General features: G+C 47.4%; 1 protein-coding gene and 1 long non-coding RNA gene across 5 annotated transcripts in view; one reads left to right on the top strand and one right to left on the bottom strand.

The window, feature by feature from the left end:
• G2 (protein) overlaps positions 1-19816 on the top strand; it is a 276275-nt gene that overhangs the window by 174042 nt on the left and 82417 nt on the right. For all 4 annotated transcript variants that reach the window (XM_087645743.1, NM_001437728.1, XM_087645740.1 and 1 more), the window contains 3 exon segments: positions 4980-5131; positions 8308-8479; positions 18532-18695. In XM_087645743.1, coding sequence (XP_087501869.1) covers positions 4980-5131; positions 8308-8479; positions 18532-18695 — 488 coding nt within the window.
• Positions 254-18631, bottom strand: LOC147995616 (uncharacterized). Its single transcript, XR_015684536.1, has 4 exons — positions 18488-18631; positions 11714-11893; positions 6278-6401; positions 254-2180 (listed from the first exon to the last, which is right to left on the bottom strand). It is a non-coding gene; the product is annotated as an uncharacterized LOC147995616 (long non-coding RNA).

Here is a 19816-nt window from a genome sequence, read left to right as displayed (position 1 = left end):
CTGTGTGAGTGACTGAACAGATGACAGGCCTTTCTGAACTGCCCTGTGAAACCCAAATCAAGCCAGAGGAGGGCTATGTGTGCCCTGCTTCTTCTCGGGGTAATGGCCCAACCCCAGTGCCCTGATGATGAAGTTGAGTGGGAGTCCAAGAGTCATAGTGTTCTGGCGGCATTTTCTCTTTTTCCCTTGACATTTCTCAGCTGAACCTTATGAAACAGCAATGGCATTCTGTCTGCGTTTTTCAAAAGCCACGCAGTGGCTCTAAAATGAGGAACAACATTAGTGAGGCAAATGGAGAAGACAGATGTGCGTAGGAGCAAAGTGACCAGCCCAACCATTGGCGTGTAGACAACTGAAAGTTACACTCTCAGTGTTCTGAGAGTCTGAGACCAAGGCATCGATACCTTAGTGCCTTCCTCCCATCCCCTTGGCTTGAAGTTAGTCACCTTCCCCGTTTGTCCCCACCTGTTCTTCCCTCTGAGCCTGTCTGTGTCCTCATTTCCTTTCCTTATAAGGACACCAGACATACTGGATTAGGGCCCACACTCGTGACCTGATTTTAATTTCATTACCCCTTTAAAGACCCTCTCTCTAAATGCTGTTACCTCTAATGTACTGGAGGTCAGGTCTCACACACATGAATTTGGGAGACATAGTCCAGGCCATGGTGAGGAGACAGAATGATCCTTCAAGGCGTGGGAATGTGTCTGGGTGAGCAGCCGCCCTGAACTCTCCTCCCTCAACCCCCAGCCCCCAATGCTGTCCTTCACAAGCTGCAGGTGGACTGCTGCCTAAATTTCCATCCAAACAGTTCCCACCGTGCTAGCTAGATGATGCCTGCCTAGGTAGGCTCCCTTCTAAAGGACAGATCACCTAGGTCCCCTCCACTGCAAGGTCTTCAGTACACAGAAATCATTTTAACTGCCAAGAGAGCAAACTAATGAAGCACATGTTTTAACAGATTAGAAACCACTCTGCTAGGATGCAAGCCTGAGAGAGAAGGGTGGGGGGAGTGCTAACCAAGCAACTCATGAGCCAATGGGTTACATAAGGATACAGAATCCTGTGTCCTCCTCAAGCAATGGTGCCTTTCCCCTCACAGGTGCTCCCTTTCTCTGAACTTTACACTTTACATTCAGTGATCACAATTCATCCTTAAACACAGGCTGCCCTTGACAACCACTGATGACAACCCCTCCACATCCCCCCCACACCTTGCTGTGTCTCCATTTTAGTGGCATTACCTTAAGATAAAGCCACACACCCAGTCTTGCTTCTGGGCTCCCCAGAGACTTAACCTTCTTCCTCAGGGCTGTGGCGGGCATTGCAGCTGGTGATGGAAACAGTGTTGCCAGCGTCTCTCTGGTGGGGGCAGCAATCAGTTAGTGCTTGTAAGGAGCTGCAAGTGTTGTGGCATGACCCTTAATCTTCCATTGGAACCAGGACCTCTTTCCAAACTTCTGGCCAGCTCTGCCAATCTGCTCTATCACAAAAGGACTGACTCGTGACAGGGAGCTAGCAATGAGGGTCTTTGCTCCATCTTGGCCCCCAGACCATCACCACAAGCTCTGTCCTTTTCAGTTTGTAGGGCTTTCCTTTTCTGCAGTTTCTGATACAAACCTTGGATGCTTTTGTCTCTTGTACGCTGGACTCAGAAGGAGCATATTGTCCATTTCCCTGTCTTGCAAGGGATGGGTCCTTCTTTGGTAGAAAATTACCAACAATGGGTGATCCCAGTCTCTCTTCACAGAGAATTTGGGGGCTGTCCTGCCATCCATACATCCTGAAATTGGTTTTATAGAAATGAAGCAAGATAGAGACACCCAGATATTAGTGACTAGGGCCTGGAGAGAGAGCTCAGTGGGTTAAGTGCTGGTCATGCAGGCATGGGGGCCTGGGTTAGATTCCTCTGAACCCACATCAAAGAAGAGGCAGAGGTGGACAGATTTCTGGGGTTCACTGGCCAGCTACCCTGGGTGATTAGCAAGCCCACCAGGTACTGGTCACTAAAAGATATAAGAGGCAGTCTCAGGTTTATAATACATCTGCTTTTGTTTCACTCACTGGAGACAAAATGTCCTAGATCTGATAATGAGTGACTTTCTTCTTTTCTCACTTCTGCTTCTTACTGCGTGTCCTAGAGCCAGTCCCCTGGGCCCTCCCGGGTTTCGCACGCTCACCTGTAGAACAAGAGGACATTAGCTGAGCACAAAGGCTCTTGGAGTTTAAACGTGTGGGATTCAAACACCCGTGAAACAGTTTAGCTCAAGTGCAGGAGGCTGACTCATACCCAATGGTGGATCTTAGAGCCAGTGTGATTATAAATAAAATGAGAAGGGAAGGCTCATAGTCTGGGACATTTGGACCTAGCTTCTCTGAACACAGCCAGGGACTTGCAAAACCTCGTCTAGTCTGGATCTGTAATGATTAAGAGTGGGTGGCGAGAGGCCCCTGGCTGATAGACTGAGGGCTCTGAGCTACTGTGTCACTGTGAGCTGGGAACACACACCTCCATTGCCTTCCAGCAAGGCAGACAGGTCAAGGAGAGTGTGCTGAGGTCCTTGGGGGGAAGGTAGGGGAACCGCATACGGGGGACATTCTACCTTTGTCAAGAATGTACCTAGCAAAGTGAAGGGATTAGGGGGATGTGACAGCAGCAGCTCCCTCATTGTGGTGTTCTCGTAAGTGTCCTATAGCGCCAATGTTAAAGCATTATTTACTGAACTATTTCTTCATCACAGTCAGTGGTTCAGTAGGGAACTGAGGCTCCAAGGAACTATGTGGCTTGTCACAGGAAGGGGAGCCATGACTCACACCCCTGCTTCTGACCCCCAGCTCCACCCAGCTAACATAGAGAAGAACCCACTTTTTTGTTTGTTTGTTTGTTTGTTTTTTTCTGGAGAGTTGCAGTGACACACTCAAGCCACTTAGGCACTGACCACTGCACTCCCGGGAGTGATTCCCATACTCAAGAGAAATGTACTGAAAATACATGTAGGGTAAAATGCCCCCTGTTAAGCATCTTAAACTTACAGTTCAGTGGCATAGAGAAAGCCCACAATACAAACAACCACTGATGACTGGGGCGTACCCACCTCCTAGACGACTTTGACTATTGCCTTGACTTGGGGTCTGCTTTTGAATCATGACAGAGATTCCCATAAAGCAAACTGTGACACACACATACCCTTCCACTTAGCCACTGGTCTGAGGAGGCCAAATTAGAAACCGTATGGTTTGGCCTATAAATTTACCAAGTGAGGTGTTTTTGAGCCAGCAGGTTCACAGGCTTTCCTGAGGTAGGAAACCCTGGGAATCCTCAGGGCTCTGACAGGGAGAGCAGCATAGCAGCATTCATTTCTGTTAGGAGGGACTTGGCTAGAGGTAGAGACAAGCTAGAGTCTCTCACCAGGGCCCTAGAGTTATGCTTTATACCCTCGGGGGATCACTTGGCATTTATGGCTTCAGAAAAATGATTTCAGAGAACCAGCTGTGGGTTTTATTTCTCTCTTGATCCGAGTATGGCCGTCATTATTGATGGCTTCCGAGGATGAACGTCATCTTTGATGGCTTAGTCTGGTTCTGTGTGGATTCAATCATTGGTGCTGGCTGAATGCAGCACCCTGCCAGCGTAGCAGCTATAGACAGCATGCTCGTTAGGAGGGGCTGTTTTCCTATCTTGGTGGATGCATGGTGTTCATGTTAGTGCTCTGGACTGTGTTAGAACCAACTCTATTAAACGAAGACTCTTCTAGCCCATTCCCAAGCCCTTGTGGGTTTTGAGGAAAAAGTAGGTCCTCTGAACACTTAAAATTTAGGGTGCAGGCTGGAGAGATAGCTCAGTTGTTAAAGGCTAGGCTCACAACCAAAAATATAAGGGCACAACTATGTCTGAAAGGCACTGTTTGCATGCTTGGGGTGCAGATGCTCCGCAAGAGATGGAGAACAAGGATTGGACTCTGGAAGTAGACGGACGCAGGCACCTCTCCTTGTAGAAAGCTCTAGAGAAGCCCTAGAGCTCATTACAACTCTCATCCATGCACTGGCAATGGCTTGCAACTCCACTGTCATCGTCTCTCCTGTTGTCCCCAGATAGTCCAAGTAATGGCTGCTGAGATATAGCCAAGGAAAAGGAAGGCCAGAAATGGATCCCATGCACCTTCATGGACAGGGCCAAAACTGTCTTATGCATCCTCTGCCTTTGGACCTCTAGAGCCCATTAGCCATGTACTTCCTCTGAGGTACCCTTCCTTGCCCTTTCTACAGAGGACTGTATCTCAGTGGCTTGCTGAAGGCGCCATGATTGATAAGACGTGAGAGACAGCACACTCCTTCCCATTAGGTTGTTCTATTCTTGAATGGGAGAGGACCTGAGGGGCCCTGGGCAGCTTTAGGGGTAGCAACTGAAGGATCCTACTTAGTAGGCAGATATAAGGCTACTGAACAGCATAGTTTGCCCAAATGTGTGTGCTCTAGTTCTGAGATGACTTTGAATCATCCACAGAGCTGCTGAGGAAAAGAAATAAGCCCCAAGTCAGGGTTTGTACGTGAGAACCACCCCAAACCCGAAGCCTGCAGCTCGGCTGTGTCCCCTGTGGACTCTTTGCAGCCTGTAGCATCTTTGGAAACTTGGGTTTGATGCAGTAGGTATTGTAGATGCCACAGCTTACAGAAGAAAGTCATGAGCTCACACGTTATTCCCGCTTGGGCTCGTACCCTGACTGCTACTTACTAGCTGCCTTGGGCAGGTCACTAACTTTTCCAACATATATAACACATGGGCAAGGATTCCTAACTCATGGTCTGCCTTGGAGAAGTGAGGTCAGATTGTGGAAGAGAAGTAGGTAAGGTTGGCCAAGAAATATGTAAGGTAAGGGCATGGTAGCCCTTCTTGGCCATGTGGCGCAAGTGGTAGTGTAGTTACTGAATTAGTGTGGAGTCTGGGCTCTGAGCAACCCCTCTGCTTTGTGCATCTTCAGTGCTCCAGGGTGTGGACAACTCGCTGGTGGGTCTGCACAACCAGAGCTTTGCCCGGGTCATGGAGCAGCGCCTGGCTCAGCTGTTCATGATGTCCCAGCAACAGGGTCGGCGGTTTAAACGTGCTACCACCTTGGGGAGCTACACTGTGCAGGTAGGTGTGCGCATTGTGGATTGTAATGACTGGGGCGGGGGTCCTAAGACTAAACAATTCCATGTGCCCAGAGGCATATCCTTGCTGCCAACTGACTTAAGACACTTGATCAACATTCCTCTGACGCTTTTGAGGCCAAGTCGGTATCTTTTTCCTTCCTCGTTAGCAACTTGATTTACCAGGAAAGGAGTCTCTCTATATACACATCCACATATTTATAAAGCAAAAAGTTCCTGAGTCACCTCAGAACCTCTTGTCAGTTCCTCTCAAAGAAACTACTAACACAAACTACTCTGGGTTGATTTTAAAGGACTTTAAATAGTCCCTGGAAGGGCTCTCTGTACTTCCCCACACCCCTTAGCCAGTTCCTCCTAGCATAGGAATGTCCATAGCACCTTTGACCAATCCAGACAGCTTGAATATGAATAATTTCCCTTTCACCATTGAGAATCCATCTCTAACATGCTATGCTAACATGTTTGGGAAAGCCCTGTTGATTTTGGTATCATACCACAGATGACCACCTGGTAGTGTGAGCTTCTGCTGGCCTACAGACTCTCACCATGTCCCTCACAGATGCCCAATGTCGTGCTGTTTATGTGGAAATTGCAGGCATTAGCACAATCTGTCTGCAGGTCACATCCCCGTGACTTCTTAAAAGTCATCCATCACATGAGTTGCACCACAACCCTTGTAGACGCTCCACATCTCCTAACGAGAAGCCAAGCATTGTGCTCCTGTCCTATTGGATGTCAATGTGTTTCTGAAAGTCTGCACCATGACAGACCATCCCTAGAGGAAAGGATGGTTCATTTCCCACGCCAGGATTGTGATTTCACACTGTAAGTCTGGTCCATGTAAGCCCTACAATTCATGTTTTTCCTAATGACCAAAAGCAAGTGACCACATGGCTGTGAAGTGAGATTTGCATCAGTCCGAGGGAGAGAAAGGGCCATCTTATAAGCATGGGGCTACTCGAAACCCTAAGAGTTCTGCATGTCTCAGAGATTGCCATCTCTGAATTTTCTCATTGCTCAGGGCACTTGACTGTAGCTCTCCAGAAAGTTAGAGTAAAGCAAGTGGGGTTTCTTTTTTCCCCTATAAATCTCTCTATATAAAAGGTTTGGGTTGCCTCTGACATCATACTTGGATAAATCTTGGTAAGAAGTCCTTATCAGGGTGGAAATGGGTTAAGTTAACAGAAGGATCCTGGGGTTCACGAGCCAGCTAGCCAAGCTGAATTCTTCAGTTCCAGGTTCGGTGAAAGACCCTGTCTCAAAAAAAAAAAAAAAAGCGATGGGGAAAGACTTCTAAAGTTAGAGCGCGCGCGCGCACACACACACACACCCACCCACCCACACACCCACACACACACACATACACACACACTACATGTGACATTGAACTTTTTTAAATTGCATTTCCTTTCTTCCTATCCAAGAAGAGCATGGTTCCAAATTTTGTATTAAATTAGTCCTGTATTTTCTATATAGATTTTACTCCCTCATGTGTAGATCCTTTAAAATATACCATGTTGCTTTTCCTGTTTCACATTTTACATTCTGTGATTTGTAATCCACATGCGTCTGAGCTGGAGTAGTCTGTTCACTACACTCTATTTCGTGACTTTCCATAATTCATTCTTCAGTTCTTCAGCTTACGCCTAAAGATGTTTTGATTTGTCAGGATTTCAGGGATGGTGTGGTGGCAATGGTTGTTAATGAACCTACTATAAACACTTTTGTAAAACCTTTTAAAATTCTGTGGATCTCAACATCTATAATGGACACTCCGAAAATACTGTGACATAATGCTTACCAATTGCTGATTCTAAAACGTTGAGACCCTAAATACTCCCCATTTACATACCTGCATACATATCACAGAATGCTGTGTTCATATTGAAAATCTATGCTCTGGCATTGGTAATTGTCAATTTGTGATTCCAAAAGTTAAAAGCAGCACTCAGAATGTCTAACAATAAAGAGCTCATTAGGCCATTTGATGAGGCAGACAGGTGAGTGCCATGCAGGAAGAAAGGCTTCTGCTTGTGATATCTTGAGCCATTTAAAGGGGCAAATAAAAATGATGAGCCTCAATCCGTGGAGGTGTCTCAGCAGGTAAAGGCTGAGACCTCCTAGCAAGCCTGCGGACCTGAGTTCAAATCCAGGGACCCACATGATAGAAGAAGAGAACCTGTTCCTGCCTGTTGTCCTCTGACCACACATGCATCCTGTCACATGTGTGTACATGCATGTGCACATAAAAAGTGAAGTATGGGGCTGGAGAGAGGTTAAAAGCACCGTCTACTCTTCCAGAGGTCCTGAGTTCAATTCCTGCCAACCACATGGTAGCTCACAACCATCTATAATGAGATCTGATGCTCTCTTCCAGCCTGCAGGCATACATGCAGGCAGAAATGTATACATGATAAATATTTTGAAAAAGGGAGGTATGATGTCATGTAGAGTTGATGATGATCTTCGAAGGTAATAAAGAAAAGGTTTGTATAGAAAATCCAAAGATTAGGGATAAAAGCTCCAAGATGATAACAGTCCTTTGGTGTCAGAGGAAGGAGTATGCATTGTTTAAATTTCTTTAATTTATGCTTTTTTATCTGAATGTTAATTTTGTAGTTTTTTTTAAATTACACACACACACACACACACACACACACACACACACACACACACACACACACAAAATCTCTACTGAGCTGTTTTAGAAAAAACCTGTCTGTGTTTCCAAGTACTGTTTTTATCAGGGGTCGCCTCCATGGTATAGACAGATAGGCCTTTCTCCCTTTTAGGCAATTGAAGGTTTTTTAAATTAAGCACTTGTCTGGGGATAGCCTAGCATGTCCTGAATTAACATAAAGGCTGATTTTCAAATGAGGTCAGAAGTCAGTGGAGATTGGGAAATACCACTCTCCCCAGCTTCAAACTGCTTTCCAGATGTTGCTTTTTTTCCTTTTTCAAAACCCCTTTCTCCTCCCAGTCTCCCATCCCACGGATAACAAGCCTCCTGGGACTCTGGCCTAATGTCTAACCTGTCACAGTTTGTCCCACTGCAGCACAGCAGGCCTCAGTGCCTGGATGAGGCTGCCCCATCTGATGGTTGGGGGCCTGCAGGGCTGATCCAATGTTCTGAACACGCCCTGCCTCTCTTTCTGAAAGATGGTGAAGATGCAGCGAGTGCCAGGACCGAAGGACCCGGCGGAGCTGACCTACTACACGCTGTACAATGGGAAGCCACTGCTGGGGACTGCAGCAGCCAAGATCCTGAGCACCATTGACTCCCAGAGGATGGCCCTGACCCTGCATCACGTCGTCCTGCTGCAAGCTGACCGTAAGGAGTCTCTGTATTCAGTACTCTAATGGCGTCAAACAGTTTCTGTGCATAGGGTGGTCCTCTAAGACCATGTGAATGGTCTTACAGCAGCTCACAGTCTGGCTCTGCGAGGTTTGCAAATCAATCAGCTATGTTTCCTGTTAAAGCCATAGGCTTTAGGAAAGGGATATGGTTTGCAACATCTAAATGATGGAAGATCATAATACTAATATTACTTTATCCCCAAGTGCTATCTCCTCTTCCTCTTCAATTCCAGTATAATCTAGCCACACAAAAAAGTAACTGCAGCTGAGATCATATTTATATGCTGGGGGAGTTACAGGTAATTTGATTCAGTGAACATTCAGTTCTGTTTGAACTATGCTTTGTACTGGAGGACATCAGAAGTGGGTGACACCTAGTTTCTGGCTCTGAGGGACAGAATTGTTGATACCTAGAGCCAGCTGTGAGACCTGCAGGGGGAGGGTTTGCTTTGAAGGGGGCCCCTGGAACCAGAGACAGAAGAAGGGTATTAAAACCCATACCCTGTCTGCAGCAGCCAGCCTTTGTGGCTCAGGGCATTCATTATCTTCTATTCTACTAGGGCTCTATTTATTCAGCTCCAAACTCAGGAGGGAAAACGGGCTCCTAAAAAGAGTGACCTGCTTACCCAGCACAGAACCAGCACATAGTAAAGACTTTGAATAGTTCAGACTTCAGACCTGTATTCTTGGTTGTGTCATACTTTAAGACATTAAAGGGAGGGATGGATGTGTATTTAAAAACCATTGAGCAAAAATGCAGAGCAGATGTCCAGGTAGGCCTGGAATACACGTAGTTTACGTGGCCCAGGGCAAACAAACAAACAAGAACAAAGCAAGTGGAGGGCTGGATGGAAGTGGAAAGGGGTGTCGGATGGAAGGCCTGTGGGACAGGCTGTGGGGAAGCGCTCTAGAAGATTCTTAAGCAAGAGAATGGTTCAATCAGAGGTTCCCACTACCAGGGGAAGCTGATTGGACAGTTCTGTCTCAGATGGAGGGCATAGGAAACAACGGGATCTGTGAAGAGATTCTAGGGTGTCCCTTGCATTGGGGACCCAACTAAAGCTATAACCAAGGTGGGACAGCGAGAGGGCAAGGTTTGACGAGATCGGGCGCGTTCAGGGTGGTATGGCCGTAGACGAGGGCAAGGTTTGAAATGGGAGGTTGGGTGTGCAGTTTTAGTCTTTGGTAATGTACCACACATGGAGGAGTGTGGAAGGTCAGCTCCCATGGCTCCTCTTGATGGCGTTTGCTCTCTCAAGAGCATCAGGTTGGTTCATACCTACCTGTCGCCTTTCCTCTCCCCCTCCCCCTCATCCCCATCCTCCTCCTCTTCATCCTCTTCCTCCTCTTCATCCTCCTCCTCTTCCTCCTCTCTGGCAGTCATTGGGCATGACTTATGACAGGCATATCATGCTTGGCTGGTACATCCACACAGGCACAGCTGTCCTGAGGAGGGATGGCAGCCATTCTCCTCAATCTTGTTTTTGAAATGTCACTTTCAACTGTGTGTCTCTTCCTTTTCTCTCCTCTCTTTCCCTGTTCAGCTCTTGTCAGTTTCTGGTCACCACTTCCTGTGTTCTGTTGTCTTCCCTACGAAGCTTCCCCAAAGTCCTGTCCTCGGTGTTAATGTCTCTCCCTACCACTCATCCTCGGTCTGAAGAACAAATCATGAGTAAAGGAGAGAGGTGGCGGAAGCTAAGCACAGAGAACTGGATGGTTCAGAGTGTTTTGAGGAACAGAGATAATGGGTTCAAACAGTAGATTTTGTATGGCGGGATGAGGGGTAGATCTGAGGAAATCAAGGCAGACTTGCAGGTATTGGCTTAAGCCGTGATCGTGGGTTCGTATGTTGAGATGAAGAGGGTGTGGATTTCATGGCTGGGACGGGAATCAGGGAGGTGGGAGTGATACATTAAGTTTGAAATGTCTGCAAGGGGACCACATGGAAGTCAAGAGAAAGAAAGCTGGGACAGGTCAGCACACAGAGCTAAGGGAGCGGGTGGAAATGATGGGAGAGCAAACTGAGCAGGGGTGAGGATGATGAACTTCCTGGAATGGAACAAGTCAGCAAAGAAACCCCGAGGAATGGCAAGGGGTTGGCAGGAGGTGCGGGGGGCCGTAGAACCTCAAAAGCGAGTGGGCCTGTCCCAGGGGCACTGCAGGGGACAAATCAAAGCCCCCGTGTCATATGTGCTTCAGGAAGAGAGAGGCTGCGTCAGCGTTCTGACCTGTGTAGCCTAAGAGGAAGGGAGGAGGGGCTGGAGATAGCGCAGAGATTAAGAGCACTTATGCTCTTCCAGAGCACCCAAGTTCAGTTCCCAGCACCTCAGCTGGGAAACTCACACTGCCTGGCACTTCAGCTCCAGAAAGGAAGCTCACACGCACCCCTCGTGGGCAGGAGTGAGCTGCCGTGCAAGCTTAGATTCCCCAGAGGCTGCACAATGAGATAAAGATGGACAGAATTTAGTCGGTGGAGAGTCTGGTGGCCCTTCCAGTAGTGGCTCTGAAAGCTTAGTAAGAAGAGGACCCTGGTGGTCAGTAGTGAGAAAAGAGAAGATGAATAGCACAGTCATGGGCACGCTGAGACACTGGGTGAGCATCTGTGGAAATGCTGTAAGAAGGAGTAGGTGGTAACAGGAGCAAAAGGAGGAAACTTGTGAGGCAGAGCCCTCGTGTGAGCGAGAAGGTTGGACCTAGTGCACATGTGGAGAGATAGCACATGGACCTTTTTGTTATAAAGAGAAAGGAAACAGCCCCAGGTGTGTTTGGTATCTGAAGCCGGAGGATGTATTCTGACTGGTTCTGTTCTCTCCAGGTATCATGAGGTGAGGTTGACAGCTAAGCTTAAGGCTGGAGATTTGAGCAGGGACAAGTGATGTGAACAGCATAGCAGGTTGCCAAGGCAACCTCATCCTTGTTTCCCGTACTGTATCCAGATAATTCCTTCTCCTCTTTTGAAATCCCAGGTCCAGGTCCAGGGGAAATGGCTTAGTGGCTAAGAGAATGGTTCTGAGTTCAATTCTCTAACAACCACATAAAAACCCATGTGTGGCTGTGTGTACCAATATTTCCATGTTTGGGAAAGAAACAGGAGGATTGCTGAGGTTTTCTACTGGGAATATCTCAAGATAATAAGGCAGCACGTAGCCGTGAAGAATGTCTAACATCCCTCTCTGGTCTCCATGAGTACGCGGGCATGAACACTCACCTGAGTCCACCATCCACACATATCCTCTAGTCCTGCTGCAGTCCTCTCTGGATACCTCGGAACACACCACCATTCCCTAGGAATTCTCAGCAACCAGGCTCTGGCCCTTCCTTGCCACCGTTTTTCTGGTCCAGGCTCCTTTTGGCCTGTTTGTTCTGGGACTTCCTTTCTGCTCCAGACCTGTGGTAGATGGAAAAAGATGAGGAGAACAGTCCTCAGTGAATGCAAGAAGTGAAGGGAGGAGCTGAGGCCAGGAGGACTTTGCTGCTGGTGGGGATGACAGAAGGCACCAGAAGAAGGAATTCATGTCGAGTTAGATGTGTAGGGCCATCTGGAAGAGTCTGGTTTTGAGGAATGCAAAGAGATTGGACTAAGGATGCAAATGCTGCTGCCCACTCCTGAAGCCGTTTGTCTCCGTTCCCTGGCTCCCTCAGGTCTTTTCAATGACCCATACATCCAATGTCATTCTCCATGTCTTTGTTCTCTCCATTGTTATCGGCAGCAGGAGCCTCCCCACACGCATAGTGATCTGTCTCCCACACTGTAGTTAGAATCACTGGAATCACATTTGGGTTCTGCTCTTACATCAACTCCATAGGAACATTACTGTCTCCCTGTTATCTATAGGATAAAGCGCACAGTCTTGGAAGCAGATCTCCATGGTAACTCCTGCTCAACGCACACTCAGGTCTCTTTGCAGCCTGGCCTCCAGGTATCCTGGTTTGCTCTCTGTTGCTGTGATAAAGCAACGTGGAGAGGATTAGGTTTATTGCATTTTGCACTCCCATGGCATAGCCCATCACTGAGGGAAATCAGGGCAGGAACTGACGAGACCATGGAGGAACTTACTCTCCATGGCTTGCTCACTTGGGTTTCTTTCTTATACCACCTAAGACCACCTAGCCAGAGGTGGCACCTCCCACATCAATCATTAGTCAAGAAAATGCCCCGAGGACATTTCTACAGGCCAATCTGTTGGGGACATTTTTTTCTCAATTGTGGTTCCTTCTTCCCCGAAAGCTGTAGCTTGTGTCAAGTTGACAAAAGCCTAACCAGCACATCAGGCTATTCCTGCTCTGTAGCCCTTTTGCCCTTCCCATCCAATGCTTCAGCCTTGAGAGTATCCTCACCACTCACCATCCTTGTTCTGAGTAGGCAAATAAATATTATGCTAGATGTTGGCAGGTGCCACGGAGAAAACATAGGCAGGAAGGGCTGCAGATACTGAGAGATGAGGGTGTGATTTAAGTTGCTGGGGATCATGAAGAGGATCAGTGAATGGTCAGTCAGTAGGAGGTGGGAGGGGACAGAAAGATTCCTGAAGTCATCTAAGACCTAAGTCCAGACAGAAGAGTGTGTGAGGCTGAGTAAGGGGGTCCACAGGAAGGAAGAGTTGCAAGTGGTAAGGTTGAAGCACAAGAGAGGAGCCCACCAAACTCATGGGCTGAGTTCATGGAGGAGAAGCCTTGGCAGGAAGGCTCAGAATGAACACTCATTGCTCAGTAGAGCTCTGGGTAGATTCACCCGGCTACAGACTCCAGTGTCTGAGAAACAAGCTTGAACCATGGTTGAGTGGATTCTCTCTCTTTCAGCGTCTGTCCGGGAGGGAATCACACAGTCTGTGTTTACACTGTTTGGATCCTCCGGGCTAATGCTTATGTTACGTGTGAGTTGGAGCACACATACAGCTGTAGGCTCACACTTCCATTCATGGCAGCTCAGAAGGGACATACAGCTGTAGGCTCACACTTCCATTCATGGCAGCTCAGAAGGGACATACAGCTGTAGGCTCACACTTCCATTCATGACAGCTCAGAAGGGACCTGTTTTAGAGAGATGACCCCTTTAGAGAGATGATTGGAACCTGTCCAATCACCATGGCTCTCAGATTGCTCACCTGTGGGACAGCATGAGAGCACATGCAGGCAAAGGCCGTGTCATTGTGTCTGATGCAAGGCGGCATCCGAGCTTACGTATCATCTTTTCCCCTCTGTCCTCTACTGACCCTCTTGCGGTTTAAATGACCACTCATGCCTTTGCACCCTGTCCATGGCCTCATACTTTTAGATCACAGGCCAATGAGTACATTACGTTTGGATGACTTCAATTGACCTAACTTTAATATCATTTTGACCGCTAAAGGAATATATTAATGTGCATAAAATAAATCTTTTTTTTTTTGGTTCTTTTTTTCGGAGCTGGGGACCGAACCCAGGGCCTTGCGCTTCCTAGGCAAGTGCTCTACCACTGAGCTAAATCCCCAACCCTATAAAATAAATCTTTTCTCTCCCCCCATTTAAGTAGAAGTGAAGGAATTTCAAATACCGCACCAAAAAGAAAGTCATCCACCTAAACAATAAAACCAAATGAAAATCAGAGTCTATAATTATTCTTTTCCTACTAATTATATGCATATGTATAATTTGATATGTATGTATGTATGTATGTATATATTGATATGCATTTATAGTATACTCTGATATATTGCACGTGTATCTCTATCAGGTAATGAATCTAATATCCTGATCTCTATTGGGATAAAATAGCCTAACCTAAAAGGGGCATTAGTGATACTTTGATGCTCTGAGCTTTAGAAAATGTTAATGGCACAGAACTCACATATAAATACAAGCTGCTAAGAGCAGGGGCAATTAGATGCAATGTCAACAGAGGCACATTATCTAATGAGCTGTTTTCAGAAGTTAATAATGTGATTAATCACTGATTGATACAAACCGTAGAAAGAGAAATCCTTCTATACTAATAAGACTCGGAGCCCTAGGGCAGCCAGATAACAGGCAGAACTTGGCTAACAAGGGACCAGCTGAAGGTGAGGTGACTGAAGTGAGAAAAGGGCCAGCCAGCTCCTCAGACAGATGATCCCCATGTGGTGCATGACAGCGGGGCTTTTGTACTGCAGGGTCTAAGTCCTGGGCTGTGAGGGCCGAGCAGTAACTCAAGTTCAGCAGTTAGGAAGACTCATGCTAACCAAACGTATAAGAGACCAAACATAAAGTAGATTGTAAGTAAACTAATTTAAAGCATGGGCTGGAATAATTATGGAGATGAGATTTTCCCTTCTAGCTTGATCTCATTGCAACAGGTACAATAGCAGCTTACATTCTTAAACCTTGAGCTTCTGGTTGAACACTCATTATGGGAAAGGCCCTGAGGATGCCCCATTGACCAACACACACACACACATACACACACACACACACACACACACACACGCACGCACGCACACAACACACATACCACACACCACACACCCAGGCACACAGACACACACCCAGACACATACATATGCACATACATACACATGCACATATCATTCACACACACAGACACACACACATGCACACACCACACATACTACACACCACACACACAGACACAGACACATACATGCGCACACACACATGCACACACACATGTACACATCACACACAGACACACATACACACAGACACACACACATGCACACATCACACACACACACGCACATACACACACACCACACATACCATACACCCAGACACCCAGACACATACCCAGACACATACATATGCACGCACACACACACATGCACATATCACACACACACACACACACATGCACACACCACACATACCACACACCACACACACAGACATAGACACATACATGCACACACACACACACGCACACACACACATGCACACACCACACATACCACATACCACACACACAGACATACACATGCACATACACATGTACACATCACACACAGACACACATAGAGACACACACATGCATACACCACACATACCACACACCACACACATGCACACACCACACACACACACACACACACACACACACACACGCACACACACATCAGTGACAGGAGATGAACGAATGCACATGGTGACGTGTTTTAGAACCTTGCTGCTGTGACCAGGGCTGCGGTACAGAGACATTACCCGTAGCCTGCAGTACAGGCAGACCCTGGGAGAGTCTGATGACAGAGACAGGATTCATGTGCAGGATGCTAGATAAGCAGAAGAGAGCCAGCACAGCTAGGGAGTTGATGGTGGCTTGCTGTGCTGCAGAGGAAGAATGGGAGTGAAAACGCCTTAGGAAAAGCAGATCAGGGAGAGAGAGAATAGAGAGTTGTGTTCTGGGGACCACTGAGATGATTTGGTAGGTAGTGGAGCTTGCTTTCAAGCCTGGGACCTGAGTGCGAGTCCCAGAATCCACCTGGTGGAAAGAGAGTCAACGATTAGAAGTTGTCCTCTGTCCCCAGCCTTAGTGATGGTGTCACCAAGCCAGAGCAGCTAGCTGAAACCCGACAGCTCAAACACCTGCATTCAGGGCAGTCTCCTGCCATGGGCAAGTCCTTCTTAAGCTTTGGTTCCTCTCTACATCACTGCAGACTTCACCTCCTTCCTGTGAGTCTTCCTGCAGGCATTTGTTGGGACTCCTGGTTTTCTTACTCCACATCTGAAATATTTCCCAAAATCCCTGTGTGTGATCCTGGGAGGGGCTCACTCAGTCCACACCAAGCGATTCTCCCTTTTCCCACATTCTCCTAGCATAGCTTAACCAAACATTGAAACATGCAGTAGCTGCCCTTGTATCCACCCTTCTAGAACCGGCAGTTAGCACCTACTGTCTCTTTCTGCCCTGCTTTGGTTTACCTACCTCCCCTGCAACCCTTCCACATGTAACTCAAAGTGAGTCACCAACTCAGTCCTAAACATGCGGCAGGCGCATCACTGACCCCCATTTACTCTATGCTTTTGACACTGCAGTAAAATGTATACCCAGTGGGGATGTACAAATCTTAAATGTGTCACCTGATGAGTTTTGACAAATGCATACAGCTGCACGAACCAAACTATCATGGTACAGAGCATGGCCAGCTCCCTGCCATTCCTTCTGGGTTATATTCCTGCCCTACTCCCTAAAGACACCTGCAGTTCTCATCACTTATCGTTACTCTGGTTTTGAGAACAGGCTGATCCTAGCGCTTAGTCTGAGGCCTTTCTAAGCCTCCCAGACACCGGTCTGAGGGTGAACCATCTGCTCATGCTGCATTTTCTACTTCTCACTCACAGCGCGATGTTACTACTATAGCTTGAGTCATCTCTTGGTGGCTCTTGTGCCTGACTCCAACATAGGGGTGTGTGTGTGTGTGTGTGTGTGTGTGTGTGTGTGTGTGTGTGTGGTGTGTGTGGTATGTGTGTGATGTATGGTGTGTGTGTGGTGTGTGGTGTGTGTATATGTGTGTGATGTGTATGGTGTGTGTGGTGTGGTGTGTGTGGTATATATATGGGGTGTGTGTGTGGTATGGGGGTGTGTGTATGTGTGGTGTGTGTGTGTGGTGTGTGGTGTGTGTGTGGTATGCATGTGTGATGTGTATGTGTGTGTGTGATGTGTGTGTATGTGTGTAGTGTGTATATATGTGTGTGGTGTGTGTGTATGTATGTGGTATGTGTGGTGTGTGTGTATGTGTGTAGTGTGTATGTATGTATGATGTGTGTATGTGTGTGTAGTGTGTGTGGTGTGTGTGTGTGTGTGTGGTCTGTATGTGTGTGGTGTGTGTGTGGTATGTGTGGTGTGTGTATGTGTGTGTGTATGTATGTGTGTGTATGTGTGGTGTGTGTGTGTGGTGTGTGGTGTGTGTGTGGTATGCATGTGTGATGTGTATGTGTGTGTGTGATGTGTGTGTATGTGTGTAGTGTGTATATATGTGTGTGGTGTGTGTGTATGTATGTGGTATGTGTGGTGTGTGTGTATGTGTGTAGTGTGTATGTATGTATGATGTGTGTATGTGTGTGTAGTGTGTGTGGTGTGTGTGTGTGTGTGTGGTCTGTATGTGTGTGGTGTGTGTGTGGTATGTGTGGTGTGTGTATGTGTGTGTGTATGTATGTGTGTGTATGTGTGGTGTGTGTGTGTGGTGTGTGGTGTGTGTGTGGTATGCATGTGTGATGTGTATGTGTGTGTGTGATGTGTGTGTATGTGTGTAGTGTGTATATATGTGTGTGGTGTGTGTGTATGTATGTGGTATGTGTGGTGTGTGTGTATGTGTGTAGTGTGTATGTATGTATGATGTGTGTATGTGTGTGTAGTGTGTGTGGTGTGTGTGTGTGTGTGGTCTGTATGTGTGTGGTGTGTGTGTGGTATGTGTGGTGTGTGTGTATGTGTGTGTGTATGTATGTGTGTGTGTGTGTGTGTGTGTGTGTGGTGTGGTGTGGTGTGTGGTGTGTGTGACTAGAAACTTGCCATGTCAGCTAGTCAGGCTAGCCAATGAGCTCCTGAGATTTGCTTGTTTATGACCCTCCTTTGCTCAGTGCAGACAAACACAGCCATGCCTAGATTTCTGTGTGGGTGCTAGAGACTTGAATTAAGGTCGTCACACTTACAAGAAAAAGCTCCTATCCATTGAGCCCTCTCTCCAGCCACTCCAACATCCATTTCTAATCCTCACATTTTTTTCCTCTTTTGATTATCACCAGCGAGAAAAACGGACAGTGATTGGTCTTGCTCTTTGTGCTCTTGGTAACAGTAGAGACGCGTGCCAAGGTGAGCAGAGTGAGTGTCTGCTGAGAACTGCACTACAGCTCCACAGAGTGGTGCTCTCACTTTACGGACAAGGAAATTGAGGCTGGGGGAGCTCGAGCAACTTGCCCAAGGCCACACAGCTGCCAGGGCAGAGGCTTTGGAGCTCTGCCTCTTCCTGCCTCCTGCCTTGGGGTTGGGAGTTACATCTGGGTGGCTTTCACCTACCTGGAGCTCTTGGTCATGTGCTTCTCACTGGCTCTTTCCCATAGCCGTGGTAAAGAACCCACCCAACAACCTGTGGATCATCGCTGCAGTGCTGGCTCCCATCGCCGTGGTCACCATCATCATCATCATCATCACTGCCGTGCTCTGTAGGAAGAACAAGAACGACTTCAAGCCAGACACCATGATAAACCTGCCTCAGAGAGCAAAGGTACGTACGGGCATGGAGAGGCCAGGAGGTCTGCCTGGGGCTCTGCCTGCCTTTCTCCCAGGCTTCAAAACAAGTACCTTCAGAATCATGGTCGCATCCTCATTTTGAAGGAGAACCTTTTTGTCATCATCAGTCATAGCACATGCTTCTCCCTTCTGCCAACTCTCTCCCACAAACACGTTCAAGTGGTTGGTACAGGAAATCTCTAGCCATCATCGTATCTTCTGAAGGAAGAACCATTATTTTTACAGATAGAGAAACTGAGACACAGACAACCAGCAGCAAGAAAGATGTGAAAGACCTTAGATATCACTTAATAATTGAATCCACCTCCTTGTACTAGTGAAAGAAATCCCTTCAACTCCTTCCTGGTTGCATGGCTAGTTGGCAGCAGGACTAATGGTAAGACTAAGCCTGTAACTGTCTGAGCCTCCTAGACACAGATGTGAAGGTGTTACGAGGTTGTTTGGGGGAGATAACTGGGCCACAAAGGTGTGTCCCAGGAGTGAGATTAGTAAGCCCTGGGGAGACCTCTAGCCTCTTCCACCACAAGAACACACAGGAAGTAGACATTCTCCAGCCCAGCAGTGAGCGCTCACCAAAGCCCAGATGTGCTGAACCTCAGCCTTCCAGCCCCCAGAAACTATCTGCCTTTTTAAAACCTCTTCATTAATGGTTGTTTGTTGCAGTGGCCCAGGCAGACAGGTCTCTTGGCCCCACACAAAACCTCTTTGGAAACACGGACTCCCAGAAGTTTCTTTGTTCCACTAATGACTCTGCTTCAGCCATGGTCATGATGGACAAGCTATAGGGTTAGGCTGGCAACTACCAAGTATGAATTCAGTAGCTCGAAGAGAGCCTGGCATAGAGCCCCATCCTTCCTCTGTCATCTACATGTCTGTTCCCCAATCCCCTCTGGTGACAGGGGAGGGTGGACTGAAGACATTCGGAAGGCTAATTTTCCAGTCACACAGCTGCCTTTGTGATAGTCCCTGCGGGAAATGTCCAATCTGTAATACCCGGTGTTTAAATAACGCCTTACAATCTGCTGGCTCTTCTGGGTCTGTCACCTCATTTGTTCATCACAGCTGCCCTGGGAGGTAGGTCACAGTCAGGGCAGG

This window comes from Rattus norvegicus, chromosome 3 (genome assembly GCF_021556685.1).
Source record: "Rattus norvegicus strain SHRSP/BbbUtx chromosome 3, alternate assembly SHRSP_T2T, whole genome shotgun sequence".
Lineage (NCBI taxonomy): Eukaryota > Metazoa > Chordata > Mammalia > Rodentia > Muridae > Rattus > Rattus norvegicus.
Note: the sequence above shows the minus strand (reverse complement) of the source record. Positions and strands in the feature narration are given on the sequence as shown.